We start from the raw sequence: 27550 nt of genomic DNA on the forward strand, positions 1-27550 counted from the left end.
CAGACATTGCTTTTTTTCTTTTTTTCTTTTACAAAGCAGTTCAGTAATCTGTTGATGCTCTAATTGAATTTCAGACTTTATCTCATTAAGCATCCTGTATACTGTCGTCCTGCTAGTGTCCTAATGAAATATTTAGTAGTGTATATTTCAGGATCAGTTTAATCTTAAGAGGTAATGTGATTTGTCGTACAGCATACACTTTTATATTTACACAAAGGAAATTTGTTTTTATTGATTTTTTCTTCTCTTAAACTATGTATGAGGATTTACACTCATTCAGATCATTTTGTCCAGCTCACTGAAACCTATCGATTGTTATTTCATCTGTGGACTTTTTTTTTTTTTTTTTCGTTAAACGCTAATTATGTTGTTGAATATCCAATACCTCTGTGCGATGGTTTCACGAACATAGAACTTTGCTTTTAAACATACCAAATAGGATTCCGTAGTTGCATCGCGTCTTAGAAGCCCACTTCATCTTTAATTTACCTCGTAAATCAGAGTCTAAAAATAGTCATTTGTACAGTATATCTTAGAAATTAGAATACAGTAATTAGAGAAGAGTACACTGTAAAACATCTAAATATCCAGAACTGTAATAAGTACAGCTCGGATTTATATGGAAAATGCATGTTTATAGTAACATGCAGGAACGTATGAAAAATGTTTTCTTCTTTCCGACGGACTTGCAACGATTCGTTTGAGACGCATGTGATAGTGCAAAAAATAACTGCATATTTTAAGTCAATTTCGATGTGCATGAATATTTCGTAAACTTTGCAGGATATTACATATTCCCGAATTTTATTGCTGCATACTAGCATATTTGAGAGTATATCACAAGAAAATAAGTTATATTTAAAATGAACTGTCTCAGTTCGTAAACGCAGATGTAGAATAAAATGTTGTACAGAAAAGTAGAAGAAAGAATTGTATCCTATTCTAAATTAGTCCACTTGTCTTGCACACGGTGTTCATTGCGTAGAAGAAACAATCAGATGCTAATATCTAGCAGTAGCGCGTTTGTATCAAATATAAAGAAAGTCTTTGTGAAAGCTCCATCGCGCGTACGTATCTTCGAAAAATTTTCCAGTACCTTCTCAGCCAGTGGAGCTCGTGGCTAGAAGCTGTGCCGTATTACGAAGATAACTTAAAATCAAGTGAAGACTCACTAAGTCCCGATGATGCAGCCTCTATTTATGTGTCTCAAAAATGTTTCTCTACAAGTGGCATTGAGAACAAAATTACGTACATACACAACTACTTCTCGCGAATACCTGAAATTACCAGACAGTTGGTATCCTGTAAGAAGGCTTTGCAGCATTCACTCTCCATGTTATGCTAATTATCGTAGACTTTGTCCAGTGAAACAATTCACGGTCTTGCGAAAATAGCGTCAGATAAACTTTGCAAAGTATTAGGCAAAAATCCCGGGCACAAAACAATCTGTGCCACCTTTGGCGTGGGAGACCCGGGTTCGATTCCCGGCGGGAGCTCATGTAGTTCGGATTCCACGTTAATCAGTAGGTCCAGTCTCATATAGCCTCGCTGCTGAAAGGGACGCTAAACTAAAATCAACTCAACTCAACAATCTGTGCCATTTCAAATATACTTAATGGTAAAAAAGTGGAATTGGAAGAGAACGTAACACAGGAAAACTTTGGTGTTTTTCACATGTACCAGTGACTTCTGCTGATGTAGAAAGAAACTTTTCGATCTGCATAACGTTTCTTACTGATAAACACAGAGGGTCGACAGAAGAAAACCAAAGGAAGACTTAATAGTTCATTGCAGCAGAGATCATTAAAATAAGATATTTTTTTGTAAGAAATTGACATTTTATTTTCTTAGTGTATGTTTCAGTTCATGTGTTAAATTTTTTAAATGCATATTTTAGTGCATATTTTTGATATTTTTCGTGCATGTTTGCATGCGGGTCAATCCATACGAAGTGGTCCAGAGGTGGTTGTTCGAGCATCTCCGAGAATTATAAAACTTTGAGTGTGATGAACCTTGTGTATGGGGAGGTCAATAACACTATTCACGTTGACGTATATACAAGTGTTCCTGAATGACGGCCATCTTTGTTGTCGGTGGAGTGCCATTTTTTGCATTTGCAAACGTTTACGTTGCTCAGGACGTATGTATCACACGAACTCCAAACAAAAATAAATGTTTAGAGGAGAGACTGAGGTATACGGAAAACGTACACTGTTGTTTCGAAATAAATATACAGGGTTGCAAACTAATGCATGAAATTACCAAAAAAAGTACATAAAATTACATTTTTAAAGGGGCTGCATTTTAGAGTGGCATAAACTGAGGGGTTCATAACTTTTGTGCTGAATACCATTGCATGTAAAGAGTCTGCAGAAATATCCACAGCTATGATACTACTATTATCGTAGATTTACGGGGGCCCGAAATTTGAAGTTTGTGATTTTGATGCCATGTTTGGGGCGTAATATCTCAGGAGGGCAAAGTGCTATAAAAAAAAAAAAAAAAAAAAAGTCGCTGCTTGGGCCACAAAATAATTCTGTATGTGAATAAACTATTGCAAAAAAATCATGACTGATATTATATGGAGAAAAAGTGAGGACATAGTAAAAAACGCGAGAAAAGCACGCGCGTCACGATGGTCGTAGCGCGGAAAAATTTTAATACTTTGATATGTTTCATGCTATATCTAAAAAATTATGCATGGTTCAGCAATTAGGCCCGCTTTTGGTTGTGTTCAGTTGTGCAAAAGCTTGGGAGTGGCGTTTGTTCCATCTTTGTAGCTCCATGATCATTGCCACGTTAACAAAGTGGTTAATTTATCTTGACCATTCTTCTATAACGGTCAAACCAAAAGAGAGAGAAAAGCGAAACTTTGCACGAAGCAATTATAAGAAATAGGACATCTTTTTATGTATTAGACAGAAAGACTCAACGTACAGTGTTGCCAACCCAATTTAGTTATATTTTTTCAAATGACAGTACGTCAGATTATTACATATTTCAAATTAACGTCTCAAACGTAAACTTAAAATCCACTTATATTAATCAGTGTTGAAAACTAAGGATGTTATAGTATCACAAACATCGAAAGTTCAGAAGCCTCTATCGCAAATAAGGAAGCATAACGGAGACGCACAGCATAATGCAAATCGAAAGTACTTTAGTGTTAAATACCATGGTCATGGTATGACTTGTTTCGAATTAATAGAAACGAAGTTACCAGAGTTTGATAATTTTAATTTCTTTTGAAAGCATTTATTTTGAAAAATGCTGAGATAAGTATCATATCTAGTTACTTGGGTGGTTTGTAATGGATGTGCAAATTATTTTGCCGTTTACAGCACTTCGATATCTCAAACCGTTCCGGAGATATGATAAACATTGCTGAAGCTTGCAACACTGCTTAAATCGTGTAATTGTAAGAACTTGTAATTACAGCTACTAAAAGCTATTGCTGTTATGCTATAGAAGAGAAGGGAAACAACAATCATTTTAAATTTCTTCCACAAATACGTCATTTTCATCAAGATAGGATAGATAGGTGTAACGCAACCTTGTGAACACATTAACTTCCGTAACTGGGATTGGATTTCATTGATACTTTGCTGATAAATTAAGTGCCTTAATACCGCGGTCCAGTTCGACGATGGGTGTCGTGGGTGCAAGAGGGAGCTAACGCCCTTATCATATAGACGTGACAATGATCATGGAGCTACAAAGATGGAACAAACGCCACTCGCAAGCTTTTGCACAACTAAACACAACCAAAAGCGGGCCTAATTGCTGAACCATGCGTAGTTTTTGAGTTCTAGCATGAAACATATCAAAATATTTCAGGTTTCCCGCGCTACGACCATCGTGACGCGCGTGCTTTTTTCGCATTTTTACCATGTCCTCACTTTTTTCTCCATGTAATATCAGTTATGACTTTTTTTGCAATAGTTTATTCACATACAGAATTACTTTGTGGCCCAAGCAGCGACTTTTTTTTTTTTTTTTTTTTTTTTTTTTTTTTTTTTTTTTTTTAAGCACTTTGCCCTCCTGAGATATTACGCCCCAAACATGGCATCAAAATTACAAACTTCAACTTCGAACCCCCGTAAATCTACGATACCAGTAGTATCATAGCTGTAGATATTTCTGCAGACTCTTTACATGCAATAATATTCAGCACAAAACTTATGAACCCCTCAGTTTATGCCATTCTAAAATACAGTCCCTTTAAAAGTGTAATTTTCTGTACCTTTTCTGGTAATTTCATGTATTGGTTTGCAACCCTGTATATTTATTTAGAAGCAAGATTATATATTCTCCATGTACCTCAGTCTCTCCTCTAAATATTCGTTTTTGTTTGGAGTTCGTGTGATAGTACGTCCTGAGCAACTGTAGTTTTTGTAAACGCTTGCAAATGCAAAAAATGGCATTCCACCGACAACAAAGATGGTCGCCATTCAGGAACACTTCTACATACGACAACGTGAATGAAGTTATTGACCTTCTCATACACAAGGTTCATCACACTCAAAGTTTTATAATTTTCGGAGATGCTCGAGCAACCATTTTCCCCATCTTTGGACCACTTCAGATGGCTTGACCCATGCACATTTTAGGGTTTGTTTATGCATGGAAATCCGGGCTCTACTAATAATAATTGTGATCGGTTATCAGAAGACAGTGAACCTGAATATTCTAGGTGTTACAGAGGCTTTCTCCCTGAGATGCTGTTTCTCAGGTGATATATTATTCTTTCTTGTTGACGTCATTTGAAGTTCTTTCTTGTTAACGTCATTTAAACTTTATATATTCCATGTTATATATTTGAAGGGCTCGGTGCAATAAGGAGCTAACCCTCACTTTTGTCAAAATTGAGATAAACAGTGTACTACATTAGGCATGAAGGTCTGCTTCATTCATCAACAGATGGTGCTTGTGCTGTGTCGTCATCGCGCGCAATCACGTGATATCCTTCTTGAGAAGAAACGTACAAGCGGAAAGTTGTGTGCAACAAGGTGTTAAGCCACAGGAAAATGTCAGTTATCGAGAATGTTATGCAGAGCACCTCCGCACATATTAGTGTTTCTGATGAAGAAGATGGCCCCCTACTCGGTGAAAACAGCTTTGATGACCCAGAGTATGTGTTTGGAGTGTCAAGCAACAACAGCACCGACTCTGAGGTAAGAAACGAGTTTTATTTTTGTTATTTTGTTAAAATGTTGGTTAACACCTTATTGCCTCAGATATAGGCTTGTAAAAAACGGTCTTTAAGTGTGAGTTTTTACGTGCATCTTAATACGCAAATCAATTCCCTATGCATTCGTCAGGACTCTAGCGAGTTGGTACAGAAAAATCTTGAACTTTTTCTGATGACAACAGCTGCTAATATAATGAATGTTGGTTAGCGCCATATTGCTGAAATAATTAACCACAAAGAAAGCGACATTACACATGTACATTTTTCTCTGATTATGACAAATTCTGACAATGTAGCGTCAAGAACGGTGCTGTAAATGCTATGAAATGAGAAAGGTAATAAAGCAATCATGTCAGGACAGTGTTGCCACAGTCCTAGGTCTGAAGGGAGCTGAAAAATAGTACCAAATTGAAAGAAAAAGGGTTAAATTTATTCCAGTGTAATACATGACTCTGTAACACGAAACTAAAATAAGTAAATTTCTAGACCTCCCCCCCCCCCCCTCTTTCAAGGGTCCAAATCAACGCGTCGATACAGATCTATAAAACGGAGAAATGTTCGGGTATCTTTATATACGTCAATATGGCGTAATTAGAAACAACTTACCGCGGTAAGGCAGGAATTATGTCAATATATTTTTCGTGCTATTTTCGTTTGGTGTAAAATCTTTGCAACGACGCATAAATTATAGACTTATTTGAGCATAGGCTGGTTTTCTTCAGAATATTCAACACTTGGTTCAACGTATTTGTGTGTTATTATTATTATTATTATTATTATTATTATTATTTTAAGAATATATTTCCACAACACTGTTACTTTCTCGTCTAGTTCATACGGGGCTCGGATGCGCCAATGTATCGTCATTTATTTCCTGGTATAGTTTCTAGCGTTAAGCGATGCAACGTCAAAGAATGAATGTCCAACAGCATTTTTTAAGAGTCCAACACACAGTATGAGTACTGTAAAATGTAGGAAAAGTCTTATTGACATTTTTGAAAATGTGAGAAGTATTTGTTACATTGGGTACAATTGGGTACAATTGTACCAACTTTTTCACAAAAGGGGATGAAAATGGGCCGTTGAATGACAAAGTGCTGAATTTGGTACAATTGCACCAAGTGTGACAACACTGTGTCACGATAAATGATCAGAATTGTTTTGTCATTTTCAATAATGAATTTGTTTCGAATATTTATGATTTTCGAGTGGATTGTACAGTCAGTGACAAAAGTTCTTTCCATTTCGTAAAATTATTTTGGGAATAATGCTAGTGTGGCTGGAATGTACAGAAAATTACAGTCTTTTCAATTTGCTAAAAATGTATTCAAATTTCCCTTACATTCTGAAGTTATTTACGAAACAATTTTCATCAAATGGAAATAATTTTTGTTACTGACTAGGATTTTTGCTAAATTTCGCGCACGCAGAATAGCAGTGGGGTTGAGACGTCATATCGGTTTAGAAATACAGTAGATTCAATAGCACTATGGCCAGAATATTTTCATTAGGTATTTCTAATTTCCTGTTGTAAAGAACCTAGTGTGTATTTATTAAAATCGTACTCTTATCCTTTTCAGAATGACCTTCACATCACAAGGACGACAGAGGGATCTCCAATCAAACGTCCTCCAGCCAGAAAGAGACGATGTGAGAGGGATAACTGGGAGAGAGTGAAGCGTAAGAGAAGAATAAATAAAGGGGAGCAATATACCTCCAGTCATTCGAAGGATGTTGTTTCAGCCAGGAAAGTGGGTGAACCATGTAAATGTCCAAAAAATTGCTGGAAAAAAATTAAAGGGGACATAGAGTTTATTTTTCATTCATTCTGGGACTTGGCTGATTATGCAACACAAAACACCTACCTCATGCAAAATATGAGAATTCAGAATACGAAACGTTCCTACACAAAAGGACAATCTTCGAGGAGATCATTCACGTTTTCTTATAATTTGAAAATTAATGGTGTAGATGTTAGTGTGTGCAAGAAGGCCTTTCTTGCAGTTCATGGACTTCACCGCAGCAGAAAACGAATACAGCTACTTCAGGAACAAATCAAGGGTGGAAACATCACAGCCAAAAGTGATGGAAGGGGTAGGCATCACAACCGGCCAAATGCTTTTACAGAAGCCAGTTTGGAATCTGCAAGGAAGTTTATAACATCCATACCGAAATATGCCAGTCACTACAGCCGGAGCCAAAACGCGAACAAGCAGTACCTGGACTGCGATCTCACGATAAATTCTCTATATGAGACAAAGTATATTCCGTGGTGTGCATCTCAGCAGACAACGTCCATTAGTTCTGACAGATTCCGAAGGCTTTTTTGTGAGGAATTTTGTATAGGGTTTAAATTACCTAAGTCAGACACTTGTTCCTTTTGCGACTCGAATAAAATAAATTTGGATCATGCTAAATCTGTACATGACGAAAACGAAGCCAAACAGTTAGAAGCCAGTAGAGCGCTACACCTAGCTAGGGCAGAAGCCGCTAAGGAGAAACTCACCTATCTCTCACAGCTTGCTTCTTCAGATCCTACGAAATATCATGTAATCTGCGTTGATTTACAAAAGACCCTCCCAACTCCAAAATTAACGGTTGGTCCTGCTTTCTACAAAAGAAAACTCTGGAGTTATAATTTCGCAGTTCATGATTGTGGCTCGGACATTGGCTTTATGTTTCTCTGGAGTGAAAATATAGCTAAACGCGGTTCCTCTGAAATTTCTAGTTGCATACTTAAATACATTATGGGAAATAACGTGCAAAGTGAAGAACTTCATATTATTAGTGACAATTGCAAAGGGCAAAATAAGAATTGGACCTTGATTGCCTTATATGAAGCACTGCTTCGGTGTGGACGATTTAAGAAAATTTTTCATCATTTTCCAGTCGTAGGCCACACACAACTGCCATGCGATCGTGATTTTGGCCGCATAGAACTGTACGCACGTAGGCATCACCCCATTGTGTATACAACAGATGAGTGGGCACATGTAATCAGCAGTGCCAACAGAAAGAAGAAATTTCATGTAACTCGCATGCAGCAAACCGACTTCAAGGATTTCACACCACTTGTGTCATCAATTTCCAAGAAAATAACCACAGACACCAAACAGCCTCTCAAGTTTTCAGATGCAGCCGTGTTTAAGATGGAATCAGCTACTCCCTATGTTTTGCATGTAAGCTATTCGTACCAGAAGGAAGCACCTGTATGGACTACGTGCAACCTAAAGAAACGAGGCCGCCCACAGCCAGAAGTGAACCTCAACGATTTGCCATGCAAGTACCAGGAAGGAATTCCTATAGATATCCGGAAATACTCTGATCTAATGTCTCTGTTGGAATGGATCCCCCCAATATACCATAATTTTTATCGTAGCCTTGTTCCGACGGAAGTAGCTGGAGAAGAGTGTGTAGAAATGTTGGATGGACTTGATGATTGATGCATAAGAAGGGTCAACCTTGGTTGAATTCAATGTAATTTGTGACCTGCAATAATATGCCACTATTTCATGTCAGCGCTAAGAGCATTGTGACTGACTTACATATTCATTAAACTTGTAAAGTATTTAGTTTTCCTTACATACTTCAGTTTGATTTTTCATTATTATGTATATTTTTTGTTCACAATATAATTCTTGTGCATTTATGTTAGTTGTTATCCCACAGAACTGACTCCTAAAATTCTGATGCAATAAGGAGCTAACCAACAATGAGTAATATTGAATTACAAAAAGAACAAATTCAACCTCTTTTCATTTTAATTGTACATAATTGTATGTCTTTATATAAACTAGAAACTTTAGTGAAGCTTTTCGAATGAATTGCACAACATAAAAATAATAATTCCGATTTATGGATTTTTTCAAACTTTCAAAAGCTATTATCTCGGAAACAACTTTTTGAGGGTTAGCTCCTTATTGCACCGAGCCCTTCATTTATTTGTTTTCAATTCTCTCTCTCTCTCTCGCTCTCTCTCTCTCTGTGTGTGTGTGCGTGTTTATGTGCGTGGTGTGTGTATGTGTGTGAGAGAGAATGATAGAGTGAGTGAGTGAGTGAAAATTTAAGAATTTATCTAGTGCGGTAATCTAACCACTATGACACTAGTAAGACAACAGTACACAGTATGGCTGATGAGAGACAGCCCAAAATTATGGTTAACTTTTAAACAACTTTATTGTTTGATTAACATAATACTCTCCGAAGACAAGACATGCGTCAATCGATAGTTCACATCGAGCTGAACAAATGGCATATTTGAGGGAACATTCTGATGCGTAGTTTTGGAGAAAAACTATTTTTTATGGTGCTTAAAATTTCGTCGTTCTTTGCCAATCCTAAGCATTTGATAGTTTTAATTGTGCTAGCAAGAGCATTGCTCTGTAATACATAGAAGTTGACTTCAAATCATTGATAGAGTAAGGACAGAAGAATATCAAAGTCTGTTTAGCAAAATGAAGACAGAAGGAGTTCATTATTATTACTATTAAAATAAAAACTGGTGAATAACAGTGATCCAAAGGGCGGACCCCAGCTAGCTGGGAAAAGGTTTAGAAGATTATTATTATTTCAGTGAACCGAAGTACGCATTGTGAGTGAATGTTGTGCATAGAACGTTTTTTGTAGCTTCTGTGTTTCATTTGATGGTTGGATTAAAAAAAAAAAAATCCAAATGAGCTGCAAAGTAAGAGAATATTTTTTTTAACAGCTCCACTGAAAAAAAAAAGTGACAGAAAGCCGATATCCAGAATGCAAAGATTTTGTATTAGTGCAGGGGCACATGTAATTCCGTGAGATTTTGAGTGAAGGCAATGGTGGTGGCAGTCGATAAGTAATGAGCTATAGAATCATGTACTACCGGGTGTTTTGTCTCAAAGTGTGGCCGAGCCGGTATATGACGTCATACTTCTAAGATGGCTTCTAACGCCGACACCGATGTTTTTTTTTAGCGCTACACAGGCTAAAGTTCTCAACCGATTTTCATGGGAAGTGGCTCATTTTATTTCTTCTGGTTGCCTCATATGCGTTTTGCATAGATATTTGCCAAATAAATAGTTTCACTACTTCAAAAATTAAGAAAACTATCAAAACTGAGGTAAAATTAAATCGCTTTTTTTTAACTTCAATGGGCATACGCACTAAACTAGCGAATGGGTTTTAATAAGTGTCTCATCTTTATCCATGGCTATTATTTATACATATTGAATAAATATTTGACAAATAGATAATTATATTTATTTACAAATTTAATAAAAAGTCGGCAAAATGATATAAAATTTTGTCTTTTTGAAAGCCGATAAATACTTTTAAATTAAACAAAAGTTTCCGATTATAGTGTAATTTATTCTCGTATTGTAGTGGACCACTTCCTTATTACCGTTAAAAAAAAAAGATATGCATCCAATTAAACAAAAATAAAAAATAGTAAATATGCTGGGTTGTAAAATCAAAACAAGTAGTAAAATACTTCAAATACACAAATAAACCCTTTTTATTATTACAGAATTGTTTAGAAAGGAAAGTAATAATAGAAATTCGACTTATGAGCCATTATCTGAATCCGACAGTCGAATTTGATCGTCATTTTCACAATTGTCACAATGCTCTTCCTCTGCTCCACGTTTGCTCAGTTCTGTACATCTAGGTATTTGAACACAGTGTAATTGAGACAATGGAAAGCACATCGTCCTCTGACACAATCGCAACGCACCAATTTTAAAATAGCTTCTGGAGAGCATGATACAAGACTCATGGTAGGAAAATACTCATTTTCCCTCCTTTCCTATCTAAACGTAGATGGTCAGGGAGATCCAGTTGTCGAAGATTAGCCCATTGTCACCCCATCACTTGGTAGTGAGTTCTTAAGATGTGTTGGTGTAAAACTGGCTGTGTTGGCGGCAGAGTTCCACGTTGGACATGTTTTTCGGTAAACAGCCACCACCGGAATTTACCAGTATTTGAAAATTGCTATTATTTACCAGTATTTGTAAATATGCGCGATAAATGTACCATCTATCAATTTTTCACCTTCACATGTAAAACTTTCTGAGCAGTTTAATCTATCAAATGCCTCTAGAACTTTTTCTGTGGAAGATTCAAAAACTTTCTAGAAAGATTGTTTTCCCCTGTTCTTGAAGCAATCTGCTGTGTCACACCCAGATAGAGAATGAAGTTCTAATAATGCCTTAACTTGCTTGGGATTTAGGCAAACGTAAATACGATAAGTTCTATTAACCTCTTTTAGCTCCAATTCCGGTCACAAACACTTTGCCTGGTGGAAGCAACTGTCAGTGGTGATCGATGTCGGTATTAGCGGCCATCTTAGAAGTATGACGTCATATACCGGCTCGGCCACACTTTGAGACAAACCGGTAGTACACGATTCTATAGCTCATTACCTATTCATCGCCACAAATCATATAATTGCTTCATTCAAATCCCACGGACTTTGTTATATTTACATATGCCCCTGCACTATATTGCTCTTTAAAGTATTTGCTCTTAACGGCGATACATAGATCTGTTTGAATAAACCAATTGTTGAAACAGTTATGCCACTCAGCAGTAGGTACCTCAGAAATATTCGTTTTATATACGTATTTGCACTGCCTCTTCTGGGCTTAGAAATCACTGCTTATGTATTTTTTTTTTTTAATGGTTGGAAACAAGAAAAATATTGGGCTAGGTCTGACGAATAAGTAGTGTGACATGAGTTCAACATTTTCACTGTTCAGAAACTCCAGAATTCGCGCTGCTGTGTCAGAAATTACATTGTTATGTTGTAAAATGATTCGATTTTGGAATTGGACGACCTAAATGTATTGACTACTTCTGGCAAACAAGTTTTAGTATACCACTCAGCAGCACTTCACTGTCCTGTAAGTCTCCAAGGTAATTGTACAGATGTATCCAGAATTAGCGAAGAGTGAAGTAACCATTTGCTTTGAAACACTACGTGAATAAACAACTTTCCTTTGTTGTGATTCATCTTGGAACACCCATACAACAAATTGTTGTTTGGTTTCGGGTTCGTCGTTTCATCATCTGTGGTGGGTTGCATATAAGATGTGACGCTCTTGGTTTGAATTGTATGAGCATAATCTTGCGCCACATCACACGAGTGTCTTTTTGTTTTTGAGTGAAATTGTGGGGGATCCAACGAAAACATAACTTTTTTAAATATACGAATTTCACGGAACGTCGGATGTTGATCACGCACTTATTAGCTCATGTAGAGTGTCGTTCTCTTGCACTATGGTGTCACTTGGAGATTTTTACGCATTTCGGCACTGACGCTGTCGCGACCAAACGTAAATTCCTAAAACCAACCAGATTTTTTTTTTTTTTTTTAAGATAGGACTTCATCACCAAACATAGCACCCATTCGACTGACATTGTTATTGCTTTAAACCCGTGTAAATTCATCATAATTTATGGCACTAAAATGGTGCGTGGTCAAATACATTTTTTCATCGACGACTTTACTTCAAACTGTTTCTGTATAAACAAAAACCAGTTACTGTTGAGAAGCTACTTGTATATTGAACATATATCAAACTTCACAGATATAAGAATTTCCATGATATTGCAAATACCCCAACATTAAATTCCCGAAATTTTCAGTGCAATCCATACAGGGTTCCCACCTACCTGGAAAATTTGGAGAAGTCAGGGAATTCAGCTCGAAGGCCCTGCAAAGGTCAGAGAATTTCGTGAAAATAACCTGCAGAAAGTCAGGGAATTTTAAGTATGAATTTTTACTTACCAGAACCCATTGTTTTTCTTTTTCGTTTCCTTACTGGGTTATTTGGTAAGGAATAATTTGTAATTTAATTAGTTTGTTTTGCAAAATTTCCTCACCTATGCACAGACTATATACTTCCACATGCATAATAGATGAAAAACCTCTTGGTCGGTAAAAATTAAATTCTTTTTTCGTAAATCGTGACCTGGAAAAGACAGGGAATTCGTGCTCGCTAAATAAAGGGGAACTCTGTTCCGAAATCGATCAGGCCAGCGTAAAATTGTCTAAGAGCACTTGCGCTACATTAGTGATCATGTAGAGCATTTGTATTACAACGCAAACGAAGTTGCTGTTACCTTATTATAACTGCCTACAAAAAATGTTTATTATAGGTTTCCCAAAAGAAATGAATTATTGCGCACCAATTTAATAACCACGCTCACCAGTTGTTTCTTTATTCTGAATTCAAAAATAATAACTATGAGCATATATCTTCAAAATCTTCTTTCTAGTGTCTCTTAGTTATTAATATATTGCAATAACTTGGTAACAAAATAATGAGGTAAAGTACATGATACTTACTTTTAGTTTTGTGTATTATAGGAAAGGCTCCTTCTTTGGAAGAATTGGATCCTGAGACTTTAGTATATTGGAGAAAATTAAGGAAAGAAGCTTTGAGAAGAAATAATAGGTTGTCAAAAATAAAGAAGTTTTAGCTTGATTCCAAATCGTGCAAAGGCTGATAGATCTTGAAGAGAGAAAACGAACTATAGAAATATATTTATGAAAAGATGGTTTTGAACGTATGGTCGAGATAAGTCAAGATATAAGTGCTTGAAATGAAACGTGTATGTTACTATAGTTTTTACGTTTCAATAGTGTTTTATTGAAATGTTTCATTAGTGTTTTATGATGTTTTTTAAGAATTTGATATTAAAAATTATGAAAATTAGTAAGTTAATCTGATTCATTTATGTTTCGAAAATACTTTACTTCTAAATCTCTGTTTTTTAATGCATTGTGGAGACAGTTTTGTTACTTGTTTTTCACCATTTAATGAAATTCAATGATATGAGCGTTTGTACTCGTGCAGAAAGTTATATTCCTACAATGACACATGTCCTTAGTCGTAAGATTAACAGCTCAAAGCTTATTTTTAGACTTTTTCAATATAAAGACTGAATTAGTCGAAAGCAATTCGAATGCGAAATAAAAATTAACTTAAGCAGTAGACATTATTTTGCTTTCGGATGCCGATTGCTAAACATACATATGTATAATGTTTTAAGAGACTTCATTTTAAAAAATACGCCTTCCGTTTTGCCAATGATGTATAGGTATTTGGAGACCTGAAAGAGTCATTAGACCTGCTAAGTAGAGTTAAATGCGATAGAATTCGAAGATTACTACACATACTGATTGAATTACTTTCATATAGAGCGTTTATTTCAAAAGTAATGACCAGGGCCCGGATCTTGTTGAAAAGTCAACTTTTTACTGTTACGCATAGGACAAGACAAGTTGAAATATAAACGTTGTTCATCAACTCTAGGTTCTAAAAATATATCTTTTTAGGGTCAACATTTGGTCACCTTTTGACGTTTTGAAGTTTCAGGTCATTTTTTATTATTTTTAGGTAAATTTTAGGTCACTTATGGTCTTTTTATTCTTTTTCTTCTACATAAAGAAATCTTAAAATGAACACTTTTACGGATTTGAAAAACACGAAGTTAAATGATCTCTTTTCCTCCTTCCTGACTTTTGGGGTGGAAAAACTGCATTCCTAACAAGCTAATGAACACTAAACTGTAGCTGGTTGACGAGGGGTGGGGATTGGTAGGTGGTCAAATAGATGTTTTCGGGTTGTTGACCACAAGGGATATGATCAGGTGAATAGCTAAAAATAAATTAGAAGGCGTTCAAAGATTTTAAACTTCTTTTTATCTATTATTCTCGTGTATACAGTCTACACTTGCGAACTTTTATTCTTTAAGTGTACTTCCTAGTTTCAACTCGGGAGTGAATTGACACTTTCAGTACGTACAATATCGTACAATGGACTGATAATTGAACACAACATTTGATCAATGGGCTGCAACTAACAAACAAAACTTTTGAAAATGTTGAGAAATGATAATTAAAATCCAATAGATATTTAAAAAAAAGTCTATGTTTAACGAAGTAAATGTTTTAAAATACGCAAGTTTTAAGGTCAATTTTTGTGAATTTTAGGGTCACTTCACAGAAATTTTAGTGTCATTTTATAGGTCACTTTTTAGAAAAGTTTAGGTCAACAAGATCCGGGCCCTGGTAATGACAATAGTTTCGTGCGGTGATCGGAAAGGTCAGGGTGCTGCAGTTGGTAGGGCTTTAGATGTACACTCAGATCCAATTCCATTGCCTCCGAGCCAGTACGGATTGTTAACAAAACATAAAGCTGTGTGAAGGACGTGTTACAGATGAAAATGTAACGTAGTTTAGAGCAGCAGTACGCGGTAAAATTCTTCATCAACTAGACCAATCACGTACCAAAAGTAAATGTTATGGAAAATGTATAACGAAGAGGCTTCTGATGTCAATGTAAGTACTCAGGTAGCATAAGGCATTCAAGGAAGGAAGAGAAGTTGTGGAGAATGAACATCGCACAGCACGCCCATCAACTTTCAGAACTGATAACAATGCGGCTCGAGTAAAGGCTCTTATGGCGAAGGGCTTATGTTTAAATGTGAGGTTGCCGAAATCAGATGTACACTCATGTCCAAAATGATTGTCACATATCTATAACCAGTGCCAGTCTGGAGCAATCACGGGCCCTCGGCTAAAGTTGGTTGTGGGCCCCCTGATCGAGAAACTTTTCACAGCGTATCTTCGGTACTTACAACAATGATTAAAGGTTTGTTTATGAAAAAAAGTTTCTGAAGTATTTTAAATCTATCTATGTTACAATAAATGACAAGGTAAAACATACTTAAGCAATATAACGTAGATATAAATAATGATATAACGTAGATACGTTTCTGCGTCAGTTCAGCATCGTACTATATGATGTAATGGGCTATGAGTTAAATAAAGAGAACTGTGTTGATATGGCAAAATTATGCGAAACCCATATAGTTATAAACATTTTTTTTTTATTCTATGAGAACTAATTACAAATATTTAACGTGTATTACAACATTTATATGACCACATAATTGTAAAAAGACGAAAATATTGGTATGCACCAACAAAGTGAAGCTTATTCTAGTTTTATATTAATACAAACAGGCAAATTATTGATTACTACTAATAAATGATTACAATATCATAAAGCACATAATTGTAAAATTGAAACTGACTCAGACACACATAGGAATTACAAAGTATCAGGAACATATCAATACATTAATTTTCTTTCAAAACTTCGCTTGTCACCGCAATTTCATCAATGACTTTATTTTTGTCCAAATTTATAAACAAGCCTCTCTCAACATTCATCAACATTAAAGGAGATAGTAAGTTCTCGCTTAAAGAATATCTGAGTCTGTTTTTTACAATTTTCAATTTCGAAAAAACTCGTTCACAAGTCACCTGAGTGGATGGAATGGTCATTATATATTTAAACACAGTATATAAGTTACTAAATAATTCAGACCGTGACGATAGTTCATAGAGAATGGGAAATGCACATGAGAGACATCTGAAACATTTCCCTTTAGTACCACATTGAGTTTCAGACTTTTTATCTTGGCAGATTCTTCTTCAGATGTCGCACTTTCATCTGAATCACTACGTCATTACTTGTAATTCTCACAAATTTACACACTTCTTTCTCTTCTGGTTCTTCAGACTTGTCACTAAAATCTGCACTCAAATTACGATACTGGTTTGGAAACTGTTTCAGTTATAACAACAACTCATATTCACGTTTGCTAATTGAGAAACAGTTTGCAAGCAATCATCGGGAAAATCTTCTACTTCCATTGCAACTATATCCTCGTACCTTTTTGGGTCTGACCAGGAACAATGAAGCAGTAAAGTCTTATTGGGTACAAATCGTTCTTCTATACTTTTACTTGCACAATCGAGAATGTTAAAGTATAGTGCTTTGTATTTCTGGTCATGTGACAAATTTCTAGCCTCGTCAGAAACTTGTTCACAAGGCATTTTCTTCACACCTTGGGAATTCTTTTTTCTGGAAAATCACCTTATATATCAATTTCCCCATTCCTAAAATAAGCTTTGATGTCTTTAACCAGGGATTTACATTTGTCATGCAATCTTTTAACATTTTTGTCACTTCTTTTTCTTCTAATTTCGTTTAATAATGCATCTACCGACTGCCAGGCCTTTGCATAGTCTAAAGACTTACTTTGGAGAAAGATAGACACAGGAGAAGTAACTGAAAATATGTCTAGCATGACTACAGCTAGAAACAAATTTTCGAATTTGCACCACTGTCTTAGAAGGGAACGCACTGTAAATTTTGTTTTGCAATCGAAATTGCCTGTTGACATACTTATCTAACAATACTGACAATAATGTAACGAATTTAGAAGATTCAACATTATCATAATGTAAATCTATTATGGATGATAGAGCTTTGTGCTTGCTCGACCACCTAATAGCACCTTTTTTTTTTTTTTTTTTTTAAATCGATGTAGCTTGCCCACCTAGAATGACGTTTCTTTGTAAATTTCTCTCACACGATCATCCTCTTCTATGAATTGCTTAAAAAGCAAGCGGATTCTTCCATAAGCCCGAATAAATGTTCTGCTTGGAGGCACTTTACAGTAGAATCTGCTATAACTAAATTGAGAACGTGTCCCATGCAATGAGTGCATATGATTTCTGGGTTTACCTTCTTCAAATGTGCTTGAAGACCATTGTAGCACCCTTTCATATTACTGGCTCCATCAAAACAGCATGCATCCATATTTGAAAGAGGTATATTTAACTTTTCAAGAGATGATTGTAATTGTTCAAATAGTGTTTCGCCAGAGGTATCTTCTGCTATAGTTAAATCAAGAAGTATTTCATAGATTTTACCCTGTACAACATAACGAACACAAACGGCTACTTGGTCCATCACTGTTATATCTTGAGTAGTATCTATCATGACACTATATATTATGCTGTCTTTTAAATATTTAATAATCATATTTTGCGCCAAAGATCCTATTACTCTTATTATCTTATTTATGGAAGCTTTAGACAGGAAAGTAATTAGAGATCCTCTTCCAACTTGTGTCAATCTCTTTTTCCCTTCATTTTTTTCTTTTCAAATAAGCAGCTCTTTTTTTCTTATTATTCTCAATACACTGATTTACATGGGTTCGCAATATGGCATCGTATTCCGCAATAAGTAAGACTAATTCGAGAAAATTGCCATGATTTCCCTCGTTTTCGAGAGAGAATGATGCTTCTTCATTGCCCCTGTAAGCAAGCCCTTGTCTACCAATAAAAAGTGTAATATCTATAAGACGTTGTATTTAAAAAAAAAAAAAATGTTTAGTAAACTATTTCACTTGTTTTTGTCGGGAATTAATACGATGTTAATGTTAGAGAATTTTAGGAAAACCTGTGAAAAATACGAAAAGAAAGGAACAATAACTCTACAAAAATTGTCACAAAGGAAAGTGCGGCAACTATAAAGTCCGAAGGGAAATAGTATAACAGATAGATAGTTTTCGGTTGTATCTAGGTAATGTTATTAGAGAAGATACCGTATGAACTGTGAACTAAAAATTTAAGTTAGATAGGAAAAAATGTCATTATATCCAACTTACTTGTTTAATATTTTGGAGGCCTCTACAAGAGTGGCGCCTTAAGCTATAGCTTGTTATGTGTAAATCTGGTACTGGCTGATTTTTAAATGGTTTTCAAGCATTACATTAAACTATGTTGTTGTGTTTTAAAATTATCAGTAGTTAATTCTGTTTTTGCATTCTAAACATCTGATAATTAAGTTTTTTAAGTTTTAAATATTTATTTCCCTATGCGTCCGGGCCCTCCCAAAGGCTCTCGGGCCCTTTGGGCCCTCGGCGATCGCCGAGCAGCCGACCTAGCCAGACCGGCACTGTCTATAACTGTGTTCTTGTAAGAATATAATTTGATAGTGATTTTGCAGGGTACATCTAATTAGTGATTTTGCAGGGTACATCTAATACCGTTGCTATGTGTATAATCGGGAACTTAGCAACATTTGTGGTAAATTTCATGGGAAAGAGAATTATAAATACGTAAATTAGAATGAGTAAAACAAAATGTTGCTAAGTGGACAATAAAATTTTATTTTCGTTTTATTGTTCTTATTTACTGCTCTTTTGACATAAAATTTGCAACATACACGTCTGCCGTTTATACACATACTAACATTATAAGAGATACCGGGCGCATTCGTTATCAAATTATATTCCTACAAAAACATATTCATAGACATGCGACAATAATTTTAGACATGAGTGTACGTACAATAAATCATTTCATTTAATTGAACACAAGGAAGAAAATAAAATCAAAACTGGTCTCGAAGATTTCGTTTTAACTTGTTGATATCTAATTTATTTAAAAATTTGAATTGGAAATCTCAACTATAAAAGTTCCTAGACTTATTTCCCTGTTAACTATTAATTGCAACACCGTTCACAATAAACTGAAGATAATGCAGTGGGCAGAAAATGTTTCTAAAATCTGATACAGCCCAGACCTGGAAGAAAAATAAATTGTTATGGTGGATGAAATACTTGTAACTACAAAAGATTTAAAGCAAATAATTACAAAATAGTGATATTTTGTGCCATAACGAACATAATTTCTAATTTAAGGAAATAGTAAATTAACTACTTTAAGAACATACAGTTACTGTAAAAAATCCGAGCACACTATTAATTTCCCAGAATTTTCCAATGAAAAGACACTGTGTCCATACAAAACCATGTTTATTGGACACGTTTTTGAAAATAACGTTATTCATATAAAGATATCAAAATTCGTGGTCCTGTTGACATCGGGACAAATTTATTGAGGAAAGTCGCTTGGCAATAAACAGATAACTAACGAACTGACAACTAGCGTGATGCTTTGATGATGCATCGTTTCAACGACACCTACTGGTGTGTGTATGAGCCCTTGTTAGTAGTTGTCTCTTTACCTCAACGGATAGTTTTATATGCGCTATTCAATCATGTAATATGGGCAAAATTAGATGCAAATCTGTGACATGTTATCGTACTGTTTGCATGCGCGTGAACCAGTTGAATAATGTGAAGAACATGCAAATACTGAAAAAGGTGGAAGAGAAACTGTTAACTAAGGTTCAAAGCACGTGTTCAAGTGGTTATTTTGAAAGAGAATCATTCTCGAAAAATCGCTCAGTGATCTAGCGGAACAGGGTGCCGGGCTCCATTTCTACCTCAAGATCTATCAGTATACACACTTTCCAGCTTACGAACATGTAAAGGGGAAAAAGAAATTTAGCCTTGGCAGTCACGCGTTCACCCAAGTTGTTCTGCGATGAATTCCCATGCCGAATGTAATAGAAAATCATGGGTCCTTTGTTTTCTTCCAACGAAAGAAAACTATGCAATGTGTAGGTGACGAGGGCTATTTCTGCGTCTAACTACGTCACACTGATTACGTTTTCAACACTTTCCTTAGGTTCGTAGGCGTCAAAAACTTACACACGCACTCACGTCACGAAAGGCCTGAGATATCTTCCGCCCCGCTGCAGTGGCGTTTGACCCAAGTTTGAACTCGTACAGCATACACGCCCTTATGACACTCTATGGAGGTTCCATATTCACTCTGTCCTTATACAAGTTCACGTTGTAACCTAACTTCCACAACCAGTTAGAGTTGGATATACCCACACCAATAACTGACATTCACGTTATCTCCATTCGCATTTAACTCACGGCGTGAGGGCCAATTGAACACAAACCTCCACAAAAAGCGACAGAACTTTCTTGGTTACCTTTATATATATATATCACAGGACATAATATGTTTCGTATAGAGAATATTGGTTTTTTTCATATAGATACATAGCGTCTATATTACATTTTAAGTTTTAATATCTCGAGTTCGGGAAGTCGGAATGTCAAAACTCCTTCAGATTCGTCTTCCTCGTGGTCTAGTTTACAAAATATATAAAAATCAGGTGGGGTTCAGTTTTCTTCCCTGCAGCCTACTTTTCAAACGAAACTGAGTTTTCCAGAATGTACATTTTGCTTCAAACTACGTTCTGCCCTGGCTAACAAACGTAAATTCGCTTCTATAAGAGTCTTTAAAGTTACACTTGAAATTGTCGTTCGGCATTCTTGTAGCTTATGAAGGCGTGAATAATTCAAGTATGTCACAACATCTACAAACGAATATTCATTCGTATAGAACCTCCAATACATTACATTAAAAGCATGAACTACACAAAGAAAACCATTGTGCAATAGAGCAGATTTCTTGTTAGCAAATGGCCTTGCATGCGCGCACTGCTCAGATAGCCCACAGCCTGAGCCTGAGCGCGAGTCCAAATTTAACTCAATCGCAATTGAGATTACCAGAGGTATAGCGGTTTACGTTGAATATACCAACACTTTATCAACTAAATCGTCTTAGATTTTTCTCCAATCCCAAAAAGCGGGTGGTTTATCGTGATTAAGAAATGTTTAAGCGGGGGACGAATATAGAACCTGAAAATCGGGTAATATGGCAACACTAAGCTAAATAGAAAATAATGTATATCCGAAATTCAATTTGAAATCTCATCCACTTCGACTGAGATCTTTTATTTATTATTACTCCTTCCCCTTGTTTTTAAAAATAGTACTGTCACTCTTTCTTTTGTTAACAAAAAAGCACCACCTCCCTTAAAAAAAAAAAGAAAGAAAGAAAAATCTAGATCGCAATACACAATTTTATTGTTGATTTGTTGCCACTCCGATAAATGTGAATGTTGTGGTTTTGCATGTGGTGACTAGTTTCTTATCCCAAGTCCCAGACACCTGCAATAGTTTATACGTGAAGGAACACCGATCATGTTTTATTCTGTATCTCTTTACTTCCCAATAACGATAACCGTGCCTCTTTGTGAGAAATTGCAACTTAATTTTTTATTCTGCCAATTGTAAAAGTATACTCAACAAGAATTCTCCTACATTTTAACATTTTAAGACATTGTAAGAAAAAATACCTTCTTTCCTGCAAATTTTGAGCATTTTTCCCTACGCCGAGGGAAATTTCCCTCCATCTGGCAACTGTGGGCCGAAATGGGGAAAGATTCTTTGCTGTTTCCTCGTCGTTATTTGATAATAGGTTTGTCGAATTTTTGTGACATTTGCGGTTTTCGATTTTTGAAAAAAACTTGTTTCCTGAAAACCGAAAACCTAAATGCGGTTTTCAAAACCGAAACCGCAAATGTGGTTTTTAAAACCAACATTTCGGTTTTATGAAATTTAACTTTTTTAAAAAAATACCGGTTTTCGGTTTTTTCAAAAAACGATTTCGACAACACTAGTTTCTAAGCCTGCCTCTGAGACTAAGAAACAGAAAACTATATTTAATATTTATCAGCAACAGTTATTATTTGAGGAAGAAATATGTGATGTACTGTTATTTTTGCATGCACCAACAGGTTGTGATACAATCTTGGCTATATATTGAAAGGGAGGCTACGGTGGCTCAGTGGTAGAGTGTTCACGTCTGGTGCATGGGATCCCCGCTCGCGCTAAGTGATCTTTGTGGTGGACAAACACACAAACGGTGTACACACTCTAACAACAACTTGATGTCGGTTTGCTCAGATCTGGAACCTGCTACTTCTGAGTTATTGTACATAATATCTTGTGGGTGTAAAGATAATTATAAGAAGAATTGTGTTTGTCTCAACGCTGTGCTGCCTTGTTCGCCCATGAGCGGTTATTACCAGGGTGTTTCGTGTGATAACTACCCAAATGTTCCTATTTCGCAAGAAAATTAGAATAATTTTCAATATAAGTTCTTGTATTCTAATGTATTTTAGCATCTTTTGGTATAAAAAGGTAGTGGCACCTTTCAAAACAATATAAACGCTGTAGAAATATTAACCCTCAACTCGTGTAGTGAATTTTTAGTGCATAGTTAGTGACGTGAGGTTCCTGGGACCCCTTATTAATTATTAAATATTAAAAGGAGCACAATTAGTTTTGAAAGACAAATTTGTTTTAAATATACATTGTAGCTATAGGACGTAATGCACCATAAGTATAATAAAGAAATATGGCAGTGTGCATGGATATAACATGCTCAAACCAGTCTGGTATAAGTTTTCTAATATGAATATAGATAGCTTCATATATGGCTACACTGACACTGATATGCAAATTATAATAAACGAACTCCTCAAAATTATTGTCAATGGAAGGCAAGACTACAAATTTGTGAAATTTTTGAAGTATATATTAGTTTTTCCAATTTTGCAAAGCTCTGTTCTACCTTACTTCTCACTGCATCACTTTCACTTTCTGACATGAAACATGTAACAAGTAATTAACTTTTTTCTGTAAATTCAGAATCATACACATTCACACTAGATGGGCCAGGTTTGTCAAATATATTGAACGAGAAAAAGTGATTATAAAGTTTTCAAAATGCATGAAATATGAACACTAGCAGGATCCTTCACGGCTAAGCGGTTAGCGTACGCGCCTTTGGCGTGGGAGACCCGGGTTCGATTCCCGGCGGGAGCTTATATGGTTCGGATTCCACGTTGATCAGTAGGTCCCGTCTCATATAGCCTCGCTGCTGAAAGGGACGTTAAAACTCAAAATCAACTCGACTCATGAACATTGCCCTGGAACAAAATAGTAACACAAATAGTGACGTGTGGTCCCTGGAACTCCACTCACTGCAATGAAACGTAACTGTGACGCTTAGACATCCGAATTCTACAGCTACTTATAGCCAATTGCGAGCGAGAAAGATACTGGGAGTGGAACGCATTCAAGGTCAATCGTCTGCTAGATGGAGAAGTAAAAGAGGTGTTCGGTGTCCGTAGAACCTCACGTCACCAGTTAAGAGTTAAGTCAAAGCTAGAGATTTGTTAAGGAAAATAAACTATGTTCAATAGACGTTTATGTCTACTACAAAATAATTACATTTATTTTAAACTTACGGATCGCCACTTGATTTACAAATGTTATTGCTGTGTGATTTACAAGCCACTTATATATATATATATATATATATATATATATATATATATATATATATATATATATATATATATATATATATATATATATATAAATCTATATTTTTATGCTCTCCATTTTAATGCACAATTTTAGTAAGTATGCAATCTATAGTGATCGAAATCTGCCAGAGAAACCGTACAATCTGCACTAAATAACAAGTTCCCATAAATTAAAACTTCATATCTCCTGAACGAATAAAGATAGAGAAATGTATTATACACCAAAATGTGTATTTTTCCATTCTGTACATATAGTTTACGCTATATCTGCTCATTGTAGAGTTATCGGCGAAAAGCTGAAAATCGGCGGCCATTTTCCAATATGGCGGCCGAAGCCCAAGGTCAATCTTAGGAGACTTTTAGTATGTGTATAAGGAGGTCAAGTACTACAACTGTGCAAAGTTCCTTGCTTTTTTTTGTGTGTGTGTGTGTATAAACCCCTAATTTTGAACTAAAATTCCTGCACTTAAAATAAAGAACGATTTGCTTAAGCTGGATGCGTGAAACTCGGTATTTCAACTTTAACTGAAAGTAATAAAATATATGTTTTAGCGTCTTGAAAATTACAAATTTTAAGAATGAAGGAGGTTCAATTCCTATAATATTAAAATTTCTCACTGCTTATGAGATTTGGGCAGAAAACTCTCTTTCCTTTAGGTCTGGGTTCGTCCAGTTAAACGAATGAGAGTACAAAATGGATGATTAATTAGGTTCTACTAATTATTTTAACATGTTGATGTAGTTTATTTTTTTTAAAATGTTTCTTTCACATTTTGTTATTAACATTATTAATTTGCTGTAATTATTAAACACAGACTAACCCTCACTTGGGGGACCAAGAGTTTGTTTTGGGTGTTAAGCCATCATTTGCCGTCCGTGACATTCTTTGATTTTAACGTCACGTGCTCAAAAATGTATCATATTTGAAATATATTATTATTATTATTATTATTATTATTAATAATAATAATAATAATAATAATAATAGTTAATTCCAACGGCAACAGTTATGTTAGTAATACTAAAACTATTGTTAATAATGGTAACGAGTAAAGAGTAGTTAATTACGAGTATGACAACTATTTGCTACTGAAAGAGTTAAATATGATAAATATATGTGTAAAAATAATTTACTTCAAATCAACACAAAGAAAGCAAAATTTATGACTTATATAACTAAAACACAACATTATGTTGCTTATACAAGGTTAATGGTGTGGAAATAGATAAAAACAAAAACAGGCATTATGAAAGATCTGGGAATCACATTTGATAAGTAGGCCCTAGTTAATATTTTGTCACTACACAAATGCTATCATGCAAACAACAAGAAAGAACAATAGGCTTTCTTTATTATTTTTTTTTTCAGAACGATAGAATACGTATTTATACAAATTACTTATAAGAACTAACGTAAGCTAGAATCTGGTTCTATAATATGAAACAGTATATCTAAAACTTTGACTAACATATTGACAGTATTCTTGGCACGGACGCGATGGTAGCGCTACAAGAAATTTTTAGGTCCAGTGCCGTTTAGGACGTGCCGCGAAATGATTTTCAGGACTTGTGCCGTTCAGGACTTGTGCCACAAAATGATTTTTAGGTCTTGTGCCATTTAGGACTAGTGCCGTGTCCCCGGTGTAGAAATAAATATTACACGAAAACGCACTGATCGACCAAAAATAACATCATCTCTTTAGGACAAGTCCACTGGAAAAACAAGCAAATTGAATAGACATTAACCCTTCGAGAGAGCCAATATCATAGAATTATGGGAGAGCCATTTCCATTCGGTGACAAATAGGACTGTGGCCCAGTTCCTTAAGATCTATGGACTTGGGGGTAGGATTGCGGTAAAGAAACCATTCTTTCAAGCAGAAAACATTACAAAAATATACTCCTGGACCAAAAAATAGAATAAACGATGAACAATGGAAGAGACGGGTCTTAATTTCAATTTTTAGCCTTCCAATGCTAGAAGTTTGTGCGTCGTCATTTCGAAGAGCGTTTTCATTCCGATTGTATAATGTCTACAGCAAGAAACGGAGAAGGTAGTGTCACTGTTTGGGGATGCTTCAGAAACTACCAAGTTGATAATTTGGTTTGGAAATGGAGTAGTGCACCAAAACATGTTCCACAACGTTTAAGTGACGGATAAAAAAAGTACAGTGGGCCAGCACCTTCAGATGTATTAACAGGATTGCGGTAAAGAAACCATTCCTTCAGGCAAGAAACATTACAAATAGTACTCCAGGGCCAAATAAATAAACATTATATTAAATTAGACTGGAACGATGAATAATGGAAGAGGAATCTACTGACGAATCTAAACTTTCCGCATTTCTATGCTTCACAATCTTAGAAACAAAGAAAACAACATTTTCTAAATTATCCCTGTAACTCTAGTAATATAGCAATGATCTTTAAATCTCCACAAATTTGCCAGAATTACTTATAATAATGATTTATACTTAATAGCATAATCATGCTATGATATGGTTTCCTTCGTGTCTACAGAATATGCCACTCATATTGATGGGTTAGTGTTCTCGTTGTATAATAATAATACTTTCAGGCTTAGTTTACAAGAGCCGGTAGAAATTCTTTGGTGTATTTGACTTGACGCCTACTCTTACCTTCCAAGCGCTGCTATCGGCTGAAGGAATTCCACTCCCTTTCGCTAAGGCTCTCTCGCTTAGCAACAACTGAACCCTTATTGACTCAACGCGTGGGTGTGAGCTTAATTTCGCAGTTTTGCCACGGCTCAAGACATTTTGGCAACACTATAGTCCTGGACAAACCATTTGAATTGTTGATGAAAGAACTGAGTGTGTTTAGAAGACAATTCAAAATCCGTGAGTATTTCTCTTTTCTAGTGACGGAGATAGTAATGAAAAAGAGATTTTTAGGAAATGTGTTAAATTTCTCGGAATTTCAGCTAAACTATTTGTTTTATTTAGAGATAAGTTGACGACATTTTTGAACCAATTGAAACGAATAAAATAAGGTACAGTCAGTGACGTAACAATTGCCTTTGGCACCCGTAGGCAAAATCCCTAATGGCGCCCCCCTCACCCATCGAATAGGCCCCATACATTACCATCTATAACTTATGCGTGCGCGCAGGAACGACCATAAACCGAAAATTATCAGTAGGAGGTTATTGACCGTTTTTCTTTTTATATCGTTGTGGTATTTTCTTTTAAAAGTAAACTGGACAGTGTGCCTTGGGTCAAAAAAAATATATTCATGTGAAATTCGGACTTTTTTTTTCAGTGGTAGGTAAATAAACAGTAATGTATCAACCAGTATTACCAAAAGGATTTCAAGTGAATATACTCGTATACTCGAAATCGTATATAGTATGTTACAATTTTACATGTAATAATAAATCCTGTGAATC

The 27550-nt window shown here is 35.5% G+C and overlaps 1 protein-coding gene across 1 annotated transcript in view; it reads left to right on the top strand.

The window, feature by feature from the left end:
* The window catches only part of mRpL54 (mitochondrial ribosomal protein L54), a 35885-nt gene extending 21998 nt beyond the window's left edge, over positions 1–13887 (top strand). Inside the window, exon 3 of the mRNA XM_081747045.1 lies at positions 13539–13887. Within this exon, the coding sequence (XP_081603171.1) occupies positions 13539–13651 (113 nt within the window). The 3' untranslated portion in view covers positions 13652–13887. The remainder of the gene's footprint in view (positions 1–13538) is intronic.
* Positions 13888–27550: the final 13663 nt, after the last annotated feature.

The sequence above is a fragment of the Thermobia domestica genome, chromosome 2, assembly GCF_964235325.1.
Source record: "Thermobia domestica chromosome 2, izTheDome1.hap1.1, whole genome shotgun sequence".
NCBI classification, from domain to species: domain Eukaryota; kingdom Metazoa; phylum Arthropoda; class Insecta; order Zygentoma; family Lepismatidae; genus Thermobia; species Thermobia domestica.